Source organism: Pseudorasbora parva, chromosome 11 (assembly GCF_024679245.1).
Source record: "Pseudorasbora parva isolate DD20220531a chromosome 11, ASM2467924v1, whole genome shotgun sequence".
NCBI lineage: Eukaryota > Metazoa > Chordata > Actinopteri > Cypriniformes > Gobionidae > Pseudorasbora > Pseudorasbora parva.
The window spans coordinates 15,745,522-15,762,647 of record NC_090182.1 but is presented as its reverse complement, the minus strand read 5'-3'; the positions used below and the strand labels follow the sequence as shown (position 1 = coordinate 15,762,647).

At 38.6% G+C, this 17,126-nt stretch overlaps 1 protein-coding gene across 1 annotated transcript in view; it reads right to left on the bottom strand.

Annotated features, from left to right (window-relative positions):
* Positions 1-10,531: 10,531 nt before the first annotated feature.
* Positions 10,532-17,126, bottom strand: part of rxfp1 (relaxin family peptide receptor 1) — a 62,842-nt gene continuing 56,247 nt past the window's right edge. Inside the window, exons 17-18 of the mRNA XM_067457212.1 lie at positions 16,208-16,426; positions 10,532-15,251 (exon numbers count right to left, since the gene is read on the bottom strand). Of these exons, the coding sequence (XP_067313313.1) occupies positions 14,941-15,251; positions 16,208-16,426 (530 nt within the window). The 3' untranslated portion in view covers positions 10,532-14,940. The remainder of the gene's footprint in view (positions 15,252-16,207; positions 16,427-17,126) is intronic.

The window sequence follows — 17,126 nt, the reverse complement described above, 5'->3', positions numbered from 1 at the left end:
GCAGTCATAACAATGTGGTCGCTATTCCAGATTGAGTTATCTTCATAAAGCAGCTGATTGGTTGCTGTTGCATCAGCGACCAATGAGCTGTCTCAACACTCAAATACTGTATGACCCTGTCCCAAATGGCACCCTAAACCCTCACAGTCTTTCTCTCAGTCCACGCTTTCATGACCTAATGACGCTTTGAAATGAGCAGAAGAAGTCTTCTGCGTAACCCACACCAGTGCGGATCCGGCAGAAGTGCGGATCGAGGGCACATAGCAGCCGCAAAGGGGGTGCTCACGAGCACCCTTCTTTAAGCTTAAATGACGAATGGGACACCCTACGGTCTTGTGGACTTAACGGATACACGCACGCAATGGCCATTGTAAGTCCACGAGACCGAAAGTGCACATGAAGAGTGCCATTTGGAACAGGGCCTATGTGTTTGCTGTTAACTAGTCTCAGCACGGACCCTTGACTGAACTCTGGTGCGTGTTGCACACTTGTCCAGAAACACTTCAGGTGTTTCAAAGTCATCATCTGATTGATTGAAGATGTCTGCAATATGTGTTGTGTTCTTTAAAGGTCAGCCTAGAAACAAATGCAGTGATGCCAAACTCCATTGTGAAAGAAGAACGCAGTCGTGTTTACAATTGTTACAGTGAGCGATTCCAACCAGGATCAACTAAACAATGGATTTTCAAAATGATGTTTGGTTCATGGCCATTGTTGTAGTAACTTACACAGTGTTCTTGAATTAATCATTTATATGCACGCCGGTTTGTCATTGCAGGAACTACATTTTCACAGCCCTAAACATGAGGCGAAATGATTGGTTGCGTTGCAGGTCAGTCAAACGTCCTCTTGGGTGGTCCTTGACCAATGAAAGCTATGATAGAGTCCAGACCTTCTGCCGTCATTCTGAAGGTCTGGCTACATGAGACTAGCTGTTGGGAATTTGCAGCGCATTTTCAGAAACCCTCCACCCTCCCCAGCTCCACCTCCATGTGAAGTAGCAAAATGTCTTACATGCTCACAGCAATGCTTGTGAACGTATTGGCAATAGCAAGTCTCAGTCCTTGCTCTGCAGCAGCAGCAGTGTAGATCTATTTAGTCTAGGGGTGTGCATGAATATTCTATCTGTAATCTGAATTTTACTTCGTTGACTTGCTGGCTGTAAATGCACTGGCTCTATGAGAAATCCCCAAGGGGGTAATCTAGCGCTCGGAAAGCGTCCCACCCATAGGGGCGGCCATTGCTAACCAAGCCATCACCTGCTGTTAGCATCCCATTGACTCCCATTCATTTTTGAGTCACTTTGACAGTAAATAACTTTACATCAGAGGTGTTTAAAGACTCCATTTGTCTATTGTTTATTTCTTAAGAAACACGACAATGCATAAAAGGCTCCATTACCTTGTATCACACTATCGCCCGCAGAAGCTGTTTTTGTAAAAATAGGCTAACTAGTGCGTCATAACCAATGCGACTCTGTCGCACAGTTGAGAAATTACCGTATAGACCTGAGGAGATGCTCACAGGCAATCTTTTACTGTCTATGAGACAGTCGGGGGGACGTGGAGACATAAAGTCTGATAAAGTCAAAGGAGAAGAATGGGGAGACGCCGATAGTGAGCCAAAAGCAACGGGAGAAAATATTTAAACAACGTGATTCAGATTTCACTTTCCACAACTACTAGAAGACCTACAGCTGTCAGACAGGAGGCTCACGTCACATCTACGTCGTCAAGCTCAGTCTGAGCCTGTGCAGTTCGCTCAGCCATCAGGAAATGAGTGCTCCTTTACTGACCTCACATTCTGCCGTTGAAGTCAATGGGATAGCTCTGTCCATTTCTTTTACTGTCTATGGAAATCCCTCTAAATCTCACAGTTATAACTGAATCCACTGGGTGGCGATGTGGAGCGGGTTAATGAGTTGAGTGTATTTGATCACACAATGTCGTCTTCTGCCTCGTGATTTTTGGAATTACATGACAGCTGAAAATGTTCTTACAAAATGGAGTTACTTTTGATAAAATCAGTTAATGAGTTATCATAATAACACAAGAACAACCAGAATCACATTAAATGCCAGCGGAATGAGGAAAGAGTCCATCACTGCATTCACGAGTAAGTTAAGCGCATCTGTAAGTGACCCCGAGTGAGAGCGAGATAACTTATGATAGCAAAAATGTTCTCGAGAAAAATGCTTCCTTTAATATAAGCTTCGTTGAGGGTTTAAAGGTCCACTGAAATCAAAATTTAAGTTTTTTAGCTTTTAGTATGACTGTGTTAGCCTTAAAGTTATGAATAAGCTGGTATGTTCCAAAACTATGAAAAAAATTGCATTTAGGAGATACAAGCATTAAAAATTTACAGTCTCCCACTTCCGTTAAAACGAATCTCAGATTTTTGTGACATCATAGCAGACTTCACTTTCTCGTCAAATCTTCTGTCCAATCAAAATGCCCTCTAAAATCATAGGCCCGCCCCCTACACTGCTGAAACTGCTGCTGAAATCGGTCAGTTGTTAACACACATTTGCTAATTTCTACATTGTGAAAGGCACATAGCACACTATTTATGTGATAAGAAACGATTCAGTGTAAATATGCTTTCATTTGAGGCGAATAAAGTCTGTTTTCACGTTAGTTTCACACACCGCTGCAGCGCACTCACCCCAATGACTCAGGTCTAAATTTAGACAACAGACAAGCGAGCGCAGCGTGGATCATATGCGCGAGTCCGCGCAGACAACAAACATATCGACCCATTTGAACTCTGCACAGAATGCTCCTCCAGCGATATGGAGGAGATTATGATGGTAACAGTGTTAGAGGAAACTGGCTTTACCAAACAGAGAAGGTCCGCTCTTGTGCTCTAGTCAAACTGTATAATAACGAAACGCTATTGGCTGTTTCAAAAAAGGGGAGGAGCTGCTAACAGCTGAAGCCGTTTCAGCGGAAATTACGTCAACACATTGACTAATGCGGCGCATTTCAAGGCACTTCAGTGGACCTCTAAGAACAGAAAACCCAAAGTGCTTAAACTTCACTTAACTGTTAGCTTTGTCTCCTCAACGTATGTCAGTGCCACGTATTTATAAAGAAACACGACAATGCATAAAAGGCTCCATTACCTTGTATCTTACACTATCGCCACCTAGAAGTAGTTTTTTTTAAAACGATTGCATCATAACCAACGCGACTCTGTCGCACAGTTGAGAAATTACCGTATAGACAGAAGGAGACGCTCTATTACTGTCTATGAGGCAGTCGGGGGGACGTGGAGACATAAAGTCCGATAAAGTCAAGGGGAAAGAATGGGGAGAAGCCGATAGTGAGCCAAAAGTAATGGGACAAAATATTTAAACAACGTGATTCATATTTTACTTTCCACAACTACTAGAAGACCTGCAACTGTCAGACAGGTTGCTCACGTCACATCTATGTCGTCAAGCTCAGTCTGAGCCTGCGCAGTTCGCTCAGCCATCAGGAAGTGAGTGCTTCTAACTGACCTCATTTTCCGCCGTTGAAGTCAATGGGATAGCTCTGTCCATTTCTTTTACTGTCTATGTGATTTCTTAGTGTTTTTTCCACTCACGCTGCTTGAGCTTATGGTTTTGTTCTTTAGCCATATATATATTTTTTTAACATACTGTTTAATGTTTTACAACCTTATAACGTAAGCGTGTTGTGTACATTGCCTAATCATGAGCTTGTTCAGAAATGACGAAAACATGTTGATAAAAAAAACCGTCTCTCTCATTTTCTCAAAATACCTATTTTAAATAAACGAATATTCGATTTTTATAAATCCAAATATTCGAATACAATATTTTGGGGAAATGCCCATCCCTAATTTAGTCAAGACCAAATAGGCTATATTAATATTGCCATATTACCATGCTTAAATCTACCATGCCAATCTCAGAGAGTTGCCATGGTACCCAAGGAGAGTTGTCATGGCAGAACTGCTTTACTGTCCTAAAAGTATGTACTCCTTTTGTGAAAAGGTACATTTAAGCGTGTCTTGGAAGGGTAAACATGAGTTCAGACTTCAAAATTGCATCTTTAAAGGATGCTCTGTCACATAGTTATGTGCATCATGTCAAGTAAATCATTAGCCACAGTTAACTTTCTCCAGATTTCATTTCATGTCCTGAAGCTACTGGAGAGAAAAGTAGCAGCATGTTGATCTGTCATGAATCTTTCATGCGGAGACTCTCCTCATATTTTTGCATAATAATGCATTTAATAGTTAATGGCTGAACGGATCTTTATACAAGTTCACATCGTGTTGCAGACGAAATATAACATTAACATTATACATTTATATTTTTATCATGTTAAATGTTGATTATTAGTCATTCAAACCACTTTATCTAAGCCTCTCTACTTACCCGTTGGTCGTGCACATCCACTATGCCATGCTTTTTTCACACCTTTTATTCATTTTTTTAGTGTGCACGGATCTCATAGATGTATACAGATGCCACATGTGACTGTTTCACACATTCTTGAAACTGTTAGCGTGCCATCATTCACAGTAAGACACTGTATTGTGTTAGTTTAGCAAAATCATCTGCAGTCTATTGCAGATATAGGTATCTATAATTATGGTTGAGCACAGTCAACTTGCTCTCGAATATTCACGGACCAGTGCTTTGACCATTCCAATATGACAGACGGCTTACATATACCCAGAAAGAGCCACTAATGAGGCATCTGTTTCTATGTAAGGATCCAAGCATTGTAAAAAAAAAAAAAAAAAAAAGTAAGTCTGTAAAAATAGGGCACAATGTAGGCTAAGAATGATTTTTCAGTATTATTTTTTACAGGTGTTTTTCTTGTATTTTGAATATTGCATTAGTTTGCTTCTATTGCTCTCCCCGTTTTTGTAAGTCGCTTTGGATAAAAGCGTCTGCTAAATGATTAAATGTAAATGTAAAATGTAAATGTTTGTGTTTTAAAGGTTAATAAACATTTCCGTAAAATTATATGGCATATAACTGATCAGTACATTTTTCGTTTTTTTTTTTTAAGCGCACTTCAGAAATATACCAGAAATAGTAGACGATATAGGGACTTTTTGGCATACTCTTTTAATAATAATTAATTACATTTATATAGCGCTTTTTGTAGACACCCAAAGCGCTATACATATAGAAGGGGGGAATCTCCTCAACCACCTCCAATGTGCAGCACCCACCTGGATGATGCGACGGCAGCCATTTTGCACCAGAATGCTCACCATACACCAGCTGATTGGTGGAGAGGAGACAGAGTGATTAAGCCAATCAGGATATGGGGATTATTAGGAGGCCATGATGATATGGGCCGATGGGCAAATTTGGCCAGGATGCCGGGGTTACACCCCTACTCTTTATCGAAGGACATCCTGGGATTTTTAACGACCACAGAGAGTCGGGACCTCGGTTTAACATCTCATTCGGTAATCATTGACAGTATAGTGTCCTCATCACTATACTGGGGTGTTGGGACCCACACAGACCACAGGGTGAGCGCCCCCTGCTGGCCTCACTAACACCTCTACCAGCAGTAACCTGGTTTTCCCATTTGGTCTCCCATCCAGGTACTGACCAGGCTCAGCCCTGCTTAGCTTCAGTGGGAAACCAGTCTTGGGCTACAGGGTGATATGGCTGCTGTTTTTTTTAAAGCAGCCATATCTGCTGTAAATTTTAAACAAACTTTGGGACACTTATTCTAATCTCAAATAGCCTACTATTTTGGATTGATAGTATGCATACTGGGACCTTAGACTGTAAAAAAAGATAGTCACCATGTCTCGACTTCTTTCCACTGTAGAAAAATGAAGCCAAAATATCCCAATAACGGTCATTTGGAGCCGGAGTCCGTGCAGCAATGATCCCGAGGTGGAGTCACGGCATCAAGGTCCTGACCATATTCCTGCTCCTGCAGACTCAATCACAAGCACAGCTATCAATCATGATGTTAAAACCTTGATTTCATAGCATCAGAAAACAAACTAAAACCAATTTTATTGGGTAAAGAACACTTAAACATGGGTCTGGTTCTTCAAAGAAACCATATTTGGGGGAAATATTTCTTAAATGTAGGTTTTTTTTTGTTTTTTGGCTTGCATCCCATGGAGAAGGCTGGGTTTATGACCTATACTGCAGCCAGCCACCAGGGGGTGATCAAAATGCTTTGGCGTCACTTTTTAGGCCTCGTGCAGTACACTTGATTTGTATGCAGGGATGGTCAGGACATTTCCAGTCTGTAGATTTAGTCGTTGTCTAGTCATAGCTGGGAACATGGCATGGAACAGAGTTGGCGTGGGGGGGAAACAATCCTGTTCACTGGAAAAGCGTGGTGTTAACCCAGTATGGGCTATGTAGAATCACTTCTGCCACTCAACAGAGCAAGACAGGAAAACTGAGCCGTATTGGGTTTGATTGTCCATGCAGTATCTGTGACCAGAAAATCCCTATGGAATGACCAGAGGTGTAATTTTCTCATCAAAATGCATGCTGCTCCCCAAATATTACACAAGATAATAGCCTTCATAAATTACCCAGTCTTTCGATGAAGACGTTTGTTCAGTGTTCCTGAATTTAATGGATCTAGAGTATGTACATTTAGCAATTTAAAATGATCATACAACAGTGGTAAATTAATGTTTTTGCATTAGATGCTGCACATTTCATGTTTCTATAGCCCAAACAAACTTATGTACAAATGCCCTTTGCATTGCACACGGATATCCATTTGTCATAAAAACAGTTATTGATGAGCTATTTAGCATCAATGACACAGGTTTAGGTAAAGTTTAGACTAGTCGCTTTTCTGTTCTATTGGATGCATGTAGCATCCATTTGTTCCTGGGTTTCAGCATTTACATTTTACATAGCAAATTTGGAGTTGACATGTCAGTCTCACAATATTATTCATATTGCCCTCAAATTGATGCTTCCACGTTTCCCCGCTCCTCCGTTTTCCAGCCCGTGACCCGAGCTAACTAAGCCCTCTAATTTAGGGAATCTCAATTTCCTAATTGCACCATGAGGAGGCAAAAAATGAAGAAGTGAAGCGAAAAAAGCGAAGAAGTCTCCTGAGGAGCCATGAGTGAGGATACACGGGTTCTTCCCTCGCATCCTAAGGGGGTAGAGCGGAGATGCAAGGAAAGGAAGCGAGGAAAGAAAATGAGGATACACAAATAAAAAATGAGAAGCACTCCAAGTCAGCACAGAACTATTTGTCGTGATGGGGCGAGGTCGGTGTACCAATTACAAATAGGGTCCCCCCTGAAATCAGGTCTCCTTTAAAGGACCCCAAACAATCCCATTGGTTCAAACTGCTTTTAACAGGTACTCTCTCTAGCGTCTTATACAATTCCTACAAAATCACGTTAAGATAAATGCTGTTTCAATTACATTATAACAACTATTTATGTCTGTATTGGTTAACTTGTATAGCAGTACAGATTAGCGATGAGCCTGATAGCTTATTTTATAAATATTTGCACTTATATTCTTAAACATCTATACTGTAATTAAATCTTAAATTAAGCTTTAAATTTCCAAATATAAAACAAATGATCAATTATTTAAAAAAATAAAAAATATTTTTTTTTATATATTATTATATAAATTTATATATTAATAATATATATATATTATTATTTATTAACAGTTAATCAACTGTAAGAAACAATGAGTTGGTTTTATTATGCATAATGCTTTTTTGTATACATTATATAATAAGTTATGCGTATTTTAATTGAATATCATTTGTATATGCTTATCAACTGACAGTTTGGAGAGACCCAATTTCGAGGGAGGACCCGATTTGTCAAGACTAAAAGGGCTTGCTTAATGCACTGACATTAAAAACGGAAGAAGAAGAAAAAAAACTCATTAAAAACTTAAATAATGTATTAATATGGTAGGCCTATAATAAATGTTTTGATGTGCCTATAAGTAATGGTCTTGATGGGGGTGGGGGGTGATCAATAAGATTAATAAAGTATTGTGCGCATTAGTGGCTAGCAGTCAACAGTGACCAATATGTGATTGAGTTTGGCTGAAAGAAGAAAGTCATATACATCTGGCTTGAGGGTGAGTAGCCTATAGGATAAATTTCATTTTTGGGTGAACTATTCCTTTAAATATAGCTCAGAAGATAACAACGGTTATTGTGTAATCAGTTATTGGTGAGTAGCTACTTTGGTGGCTTAAGATTAATGGAAAAAGCCCCTGATCTTTTTGAAGATTCATTCACTTTATAAACATCAAATAATATAGATTTTTTTATATATAAATCCTTGCACTTTGTTTGCCCAAGCCTTGTGGTGATGAAAAAGAGAAAATGATGTTTTAAAGTCCTCATTATATTTTCTGGACAGTATAGGTGGACTGTCGGTCAGCAGGTTTCAATAAACGGTTATTGATTCAAGAAGCTGATAAGGTAATAAAGATAATAGGCAAAATTGATAACATGTGCTTAATAACTGTGCACACTTTACAATTTGACCTTTAAATGTTAAAATGTAAGTTAAAATGGAACAGTAAATAAGCAAAATGCAGGATATTGAAGTTATTGATTCACCCCCAAGAAAAACATTTTTTAGAGGCGCCACTGCCTGCTCTGTTTAGAGGGACCAAGGAAGGATTTATTTGTGTTTGGGGGAATCTGGTTTGGCTTTTATGGACTATTGCAGGGTGTTCGTGGAATTGAATGTCCTGGTTTTAAACTGTGTAATATCTGTGAACTAGTCCTCCTGATCCAAGAATACAAACAAAACGCACGGAGTGGACGTTTTCACTTGGTTCCTTCTATGCTTTGAAAGAGAAAGACAATTAAAATGACTGGCAGATGTCTCCAATTAAAACACCAGGACTGCCTTTACACCTCACAATGAGGATATTTCCTGTGGAATCCAAAGAGCTCCTCCAACATCTGGTAAGAACCTCAATGGTGCTTGAACAAGATTGGATATCAATCATTTTATAGAATATACATATTTACATATTGTACAATAAGCAGCAGTCATTAACATGCTACACACGTTTTCTGATGAACATGAAACGCATTTTAAACACTCAATAGCTGCTGGTATTTTTTAATTTTTTATAAGTGTGATGCTCATCTTACTCTTTCCCACCTCAAAGAAGAAATTTCAATTCTAGAATGTGATAAAACATGATAATTTCCTGACGGCATGACCCAAAAGATAGAAATGAGGGGGAATTAATGTAATATTCTATTATAGGGCATTTGTGTGATGAGTAGTGGATAGCACAGAATTTATAGCAGAAAGAATGTATGTTTTAAAAATAGAGATAGCACTATATGGAAGAGCGAATCACATCCTTATAACGTCTTACTTTATACACACATAGCACATTCTCCCACTGTTTTGAAATGTACCAATAGGTGAATTTTAAATATTTCAACAGCTTCATCACTGACAAAAACTTGTAAAGCAAGGAAGCATTGCATTTGAACAGTGAAATGCCCGGAAAGATTTATTTGTCATCTTGACATTCATGAAATGAAAGGTTATCTCTGTGAAAGACTTGCACAAAAACAGGATTTTATTGAGGGAAACATGAAAATATTGTTTTCATTTGATGATTTGATGGGGTGGCAGAGTCAGAAAACAATATTTGTAAATAGGCAGAGATGTAAATTCTACACATCCACATGTGAGAGAGGAGCATTGTGAAAATTTCACTAATGGTGTTTTATTAATAATAAGGCGACAGCTCTTTTAAATGTGTCCTCAAAGCAGAGTCATCCAGCATAAAACCCTGAAGTCCATGAATTGTCTGAATCATTATATTAATCAAAAGGCAGCTGGGTAACTCACTAGAACATGCCAGGTAATATTTCACTCCCAAGCATATAGGCAAGGCAAGGCAAGTTTATTTATATAGCACATTTCATACACAATGGCAATTCAAAGTGCTTTTAAAATAGGGACAAATGCATAAGAAAAAGAATACAATGTGTAAAAATAAAAGTAGAAATGATTTCCTGATAATTGACAGTCATGTTTAGCTTATATATATATATGATCACAATATATGATAAAAAAAACTATTTATTTGTATGATATAGCTGAAAATAAGTATTTGAACACCTGTCTATCAGCTAGAATTCTGACCCTCAAAGACCTGTTAGTCTGCTTTTAAAATGACCACCTCTACCCCATTTATTATCCTAAATTAGATGCACCTGTTTGAGGTCGTTAACTGCATAAAGACACCTGTCCACCTCATACAATCAGTAAGAATCCAACTACTAACATGGCCAAGACCAAAGAGCTGTCCAAAGACAATCAAGAGAAATTTGTACACCTCCACAAGGCTGGAAAGGGCTATGGGGAAATTGCCAAGCAGCTTGGTGAAAAAAGGTCCACTGTTGGAGCAATCATTAGAAAATGGAAGAAGCTAAATATGACTGTCAATCTCTCTCGGACTGGGGCTCCATGCAAGATCTCACCTCGTGGGGTCTATTATGATCCTAAGAAAGCCCAGAACTACACAGGAGGAGCCGGTCAATGACCTGAAAAGAGCTGGGACCACCGTTTCCAAGGTTACTGTTGGTAATACGCTAAGTCATCGTGGTTTGAAATCATGCGTGGCACGGAAGGTTCCCCTGCTTAAACCAGCACATGTCCAGGCCCGTCTTAAGTTTGCCAATGACCATTTGGATGATCCAGAGAAGTCATGGGAGAAAGTCATTTGGTCAGATGAGACCAAACTTTTTGGTCATAATTCCACTAAACGTATTTGGATAAAGAAGAATGATGAGTACCATCCCAAGAACACCATCCCTACTGTGAAGCATGGGGGTGGTATGGTTCGGTCATGTTTCTTAACTGTAGGCTATCATATGTTGTTATAAATATAAAAACTCCACAAATTGTAACACATTTTAACCGTGATGCTGAGCCTTGGCTAGCAGCCTCAGGTCTGTTGTTAATAGCCATCGTTCTCCTTTGACGCATGCGCGTTAGATTGAATTGAGGTTAGATTACCTGCCCTGGGACGGCATTGACGTCATTCAACTGTTTTTTTACTCGTACCCACAAACTTGAATTTGTGTTCATAGTGAAGAATTTGTAATCATATAAATCAGAGTTGTACTCGCGAAGGTTTACAGTCATCGCTTCTAGAGCCACACTCACATAAAACACAAATGTAATTTTATCGACTCACGTGTATGAAAACGTAATTTTGCATGCCTAAGTTAATTTACGCACAAATGTTTAAAAATACGAATGCTTAAAGTTGTGCATACATCTTTTTGAAATTGATCTTACACCATAAATGGCACAGTGCAAAATTTCTTTAATGTCCTAAATATGGCTTTATTCTATATCTTCATAAAATGTACATTTTTCAGTTAAAATATAGCCTGAATATACTGTTGACGTGAGATTCATCCCAATACATCTTTATTTATGACTCCCTGAATGAAGATGGCATTGTGTGTGCAGTCAACAGTTTCAAATACAAATATTCAAACAAGGACGGACAAATATAATGCACAGGCTTTTCCTACAGTGAGTTATTTCAATAAAATCTGTGAGCTAGTCATTCTAAAGATCCAATAAAAACAAGGTAACACAGAATGGACATTATAACTTTGTTCCTCCTGTGGTTTTGAAAGAGAAAGACCATTAAAATGATTGACGATGTCTCAATTAAGAACTGCATTTACACCTCACAGTATAAGTAATGATATTTCCTATGGAAACCAAGGAGCTCCTATAACATCTGGTAACAACCTATGGCGCTTGAACCAGTTTGGCTTGATAAAAATAATTCTATACAATATATATTTACATTTTGTACAAGAAAAGCAGCAGTCATTTACATGCTACACACATTTTCAGGTGAACAAGAAACACGTTTTAAACACTGAATAGCTGCACACCAGTACTAACACTGAAAAGACCAGATGTCAATCAATACAACACACAAGGGCAAAAGTTGAATGTGTAACACAGACTGATGGTAAAACGCTAAGTAAACACTTTTATTATTCAGCCATGTCTTTTAAGACCCTGTGGACGAGTCACTACTTGTAAACATACTGATTAAGCCTCATAAATGGCTTATCAATACAATACAATCAAATGAATTGTGCTGTTATGTCCCTGTTGAAAAGATCAGCTTTGCTGGCCACTAGCTGTTTTATTTTGGATGCTGGTGTGCTGATCCCCAAACCAGCCATCTTAAAGGGTTAGTTCACCCAAAAAATGAAAATTCTGTGTTTAATTCCTCACCCTCATGTGGGTGTAATCACACTTGCCTCGCCACGTGCCTCTCCAAGTGTGTAAAGGGTGTCACAGCCACCCTGAAATATGATTCCCGCCCCCACTGGTTCCTGCATCACTATTGGGCTAGAGTTCTGTCAGTTGGACGGTTCCTATGCCATTGGGTCAGAGTACCCTCAATTACTGTCTGACAGTTTCATGCAAAGTTGGAGCGCCATTACTCTAAATATATAGAATAGTTTTTGTGCACACAAAAAGAGACTTATATAGTGATGAGATCATTTCAAAACAAAGTTTCGAACGGTTATGAATCAGCGAATCGATTGGCCCATCACTATATAAGTCGTTATTTATTTTTTCCGCACAAAAACTATTCTCGTTGCTTCATAAAATGATTGTAGAGCCACTGTAGTGAGATGGGCTTTGTAACGAAGTCTTTAGTGGCTTTATGGGTCTTAAGGGAGGAAATGACATTGGTGTCAATGGAGGCCTTTCTGAGCCATCGGATTTCAACAAAAATATCTTCATTTGTGTTCCGAAGATGAACGGAGGTCTTACGGGTGTCGAACGACATTAGGGTAAGATATTATTGACAGAATATAAATTTTTGGGTGAACTAACCCTTTAACAAACTATGGTTTATTTCCTCTTTCCATATTGTAAATAATAAACGTGTCTTTCAATTTGCCTGAATTATTGTAAAAATTATTTGACATAACCTACTTTTACACTATCAAAGATAGTCTAAATATGAAGTTGACAGCGAAAATAGGGCATACAAAGATGGTTTTGTGAATGCAAAACTAATGTGTCTTATCTGCAACAAAGTTATAAGCAAACATTTCAATGTTTCACTGTTCGTTTTATCATACCACGCATTTCATGACCACTCTTTTAGAGGAATGTTGAGCTATCCATTCCACAGACTTTTGAATGTCTTTCAGAACTTTTAAAAATTAAAAGCTCTCAATTCCTCCCAAAAAAACATTGCGGCAAACACAATTCTCATACTTTTTTTGAAGGCAAAATCACTGAAGACAAATCGACCGTGACTGTAACTGTTGTTGTAATCTCTCCAGTTCGCACTGCACGCTCCAAGCGGTGCTCGAACCCGGGTCTTTCTGCACGAGAGTTGGACACACTTATGGGCCTTTCACACAGGATGCACTGCGCTGGCCGCTGGGTTCAGCATAGCCCTTCAGATGCAAATCGATTTGCGCTTTGCTGGCCAGAGACAAGCAGGCAGAGTTTTCAGAACTTTTAGCAGGAGTTCTATATGTCTAGTTATTTGATTGTTGTTCCACCTTTCGGTCAGTAGCAAATATATATCTGTATCTGTCCCGTGCTAAGAAGCAAGTGATAGCACTAGCCCTGCTAGTAATAAGAAGAAAGAGAGCAGCAAGGAAGAAAAGGCTGTAGGTGCATGAAAAGCTCAGGTCCAGGGAAGAGTTTGGGGAATATAGGCTTGTGAAAGAGCTCTGTTTCCACAGCGACTGTATGCTTATTTTGAGGCACCTCTTCCATTGGCCGTGCGGGTAATTAATATGAATTTAAATAATTAATTAAAATGAATACCAGTAAAACCAATGTTGCTTTTTAAGATTTGAGGGGGCCAAATAAGCATTTCACCTTGTGCGTCAAAATGGCTAGAAACAGCCCTGCTCTCACCTTTCCATTGACAGCAATTTTAACACTTTCAAGGTCCAGAAAGGTAGTAAAAACATCTTTAAAGTAGTCCTTGTGACTCCACTGTTTCAACCTTAATTTTATGAAGCAACAAGAATGCTTTTTGTACACCTATGCAATTGTAAATGCAGTGCAGCTCTGGCGGAATATCTTCATTTGTGTTCTGAAGATGAACAAATGTCTTACGAGTTTGGAAACGCCATGAGTTATTAATGAGTAATTTTTGGGTGAACTATCCCTTTAACTATAGCTTTAAAGGGTTATTTAGCCAAAAAGATTCTGTCAACATTTACTAACCTTCAAAATCAGTGGGCTCCAGAAATTTCAGCGCTCCAGTGATTTTTATCAAAAATGCATATCCTTTTTTTTAGCTTAAAACTTTGACCCCTTTTAATTTAGTTAAAATTATAAAAATGTTGTGTTGTTATTTTATTAGCTTTTATATTAGTCTATATAGTTTTGAATAAAACTTTTAATTAATTTTATTTCCGTTTAAGTACATCAAGATAAGCTAAATGACGATGAGAAAAGTTGCTTTGGGAACTTTGAAAACAGCAATTAAACAATGTTTTCTTAGGCTTAGTTTTAGTTTTGGACCCCATTGACAATCATTGCATGGACAAAAACACACAAAACTATTATGTGTTCTCCAGAAGAAAGAAAATCTAATGAGTTGGAATGACATGAGGTTGAGTAAATGATGACAAAATTAAAACTTTTGACTGAACAATCCCTTTGACCAGCAGTTCCCCTTGTTAAACAAACTAAACCAGCATACACCAACTGGTCTTTTTAGTAGGGTGTTGCAAACATCTCGCTCTCTGTCTTTCTCTTTTTGTCATTAATAACACACACACACATGATGGCGAACACTCCTTATATGTGCATCGTTATTATCCCTGCTCTGATTGAGGACATGCGTGGAGACATCCATAAACATACACAAAAAAAAGTATGCTCTGTCGGATGCGGATGACGGGACCACATCAGACCACCTCATGTCCCATTCGACCCCTTCACGGGCAGTAACTGGGTGGTCCCGGAGTTGTTGGACATTTCAGACGGATGTGCCAGGTAGTCCGGGGAGCAAAGGGTTTGGCTGTTTTCTTGCAGAGGCCACATTTCCTGCCACGTAAAGGAAGGTAGATGAGGCGGGTGGCTGCTGAGTAGGGGTCTCCGCTGCCTGTAGTTGGACCACACCTGCAGAAGTGTCTCTTTAAAGGGCCGCGTGGTCAGCGTGTACAAGATGGGATTCAGAGCGCTGTTGATCGGCAGAATGAAGATGACGACCCACGAGCTGATGGTACCTGCAGAGATTTCATTCCGGAAAAGTAATGGGGAGGAAAATTATGCATTGAGGGTTGATATCTCATGTCATTTTTTCCTGATTGCTTTTCTTTGAAAAATCATTTTCGACAATCCAGTCCACTTCTCAACTGGCCATTAATTATCTCTGGAAAAATCCTTATTCAAAGAAAAAAGACCAGAATAAAAGCTATAATATTCTGGTGAAATCTCCCATAAGTGAAACATATTGTTGAATATTATGTGGATGAAAAGAAAATTCAATGTTTTTGAATATCCAACATACTTTAAAGGCATAGTTCATCCAAAAAATACAATTCTGTTATTATTCACCCTCATGCTGTTCAAAATCTATAAGATTTCCGTTCTTGAGTGGCACACTGTAGGTGATTTTTTGAATAAAAAATGTGCACTAAAAGTCTTCTAAAGACATACTGTATGAGACAAGAAATTGATATTTGATATTCAAGTCATCCATGAAAGATGTAAATATGTGAACAAATTTATTTACACAACTCAGTGACTTAATTCCGTTTTAGCAGCTTTTTGGGGGTTTCTCATATAAATATGTACCACTACAGAATATATTAACTAAGTTTTATGGTGCTTTTGCATATTTTTTTAAAGCTTCAAATCTCCAGCCCTCATTCATTTGAATTATATGCAAAATAGCATTATTTCAGGTGTGTAACAACATGAGGGAGAGAACTGTAAAGTATTTGTCTTTTTCTAGCCCCGGATTTTAAGGTCAAGTAAAAGTTTTGCATGCTCTTTGGGTTACTTGCACGTGTTTGGACCCTTTAACCTTTTCAATACTTATAGACATTGTTGTGAAATAAAAATGCACGGTGAATAAAACAAAAATGAAAAAAGATTCCGCTTCAGCTCAATTGCAGACTTATCCTTGAAAAAAATCAATGACCCCGAAGACTTTAAATGAGCCCCGTGAGGCACTTACCGGGGATTTCGACCTCCATCAGTGAAAGAATCTTGAGGATGAAAATGGGAATCCAGCACAGCGAATCAGTGATGACAATGGAGAAGAAGCGCTTGGCAATGGTCAGCTCCTTCTTAATGTGGTTGGTGTATTTGGTCGTCTGTGTTCCTGTTCTCTGGATATTGTAAAACATGCTTCCATAAGAGAGTACGATGATGAGAAAAGCCACCAGATTGAGACCTATTTGGAAACAGGATATGTTTTTAACATGACATAACGCGGAAAAGTGTTCATCTATGACCTCAATACAAAACATAAGCACCACCACAATACACTTTAAACACCTCAGATAAAAAAAGATTAAGTTATTGTTGAGATGATTGGACTTGCTGAACCCCACCACATTTTTTAATGCTTTCTCAATAATGTTTGTGCCCCCTGTGCTTTTCCCTTATCTAAACCTAGACCTTTCATTATGACCTCTATCATACAAACAAATTGAGCACTTACAGAGAGAACAATTTCTCAACCAGGAATAAAAGAGTCCAACAATGTTTGAAGAGGGAATCTTTTTGCCTTTATGTCTTAGTTTTTAATCTTAAAAACTTTTTAAACAGTGTGCAACAATGATCAACTTCTTTTTCTTGATTCCAGACGGGTTTTCCCATTGATTTTCTCCACATATATTACGATATCGCCTGTATATGATGAACAGATTGATTTTAGGCTTTTATTCACATATAAATCTCTACTGACTAACAAATCAATTGTGGTAAACAGAATCTCAAGCATGTTCACTTGACGTACGAGAACGCGGTTCATTCTCGTGCTTCCACAAGAACCAGCGTAACACATGAGAATGAGGTTCATTCAGCGCACATTTGAGCTTCCACAAGAACCAATGAGGTTCATTCTGGTGTGTTACGCTGCACATTTGAGC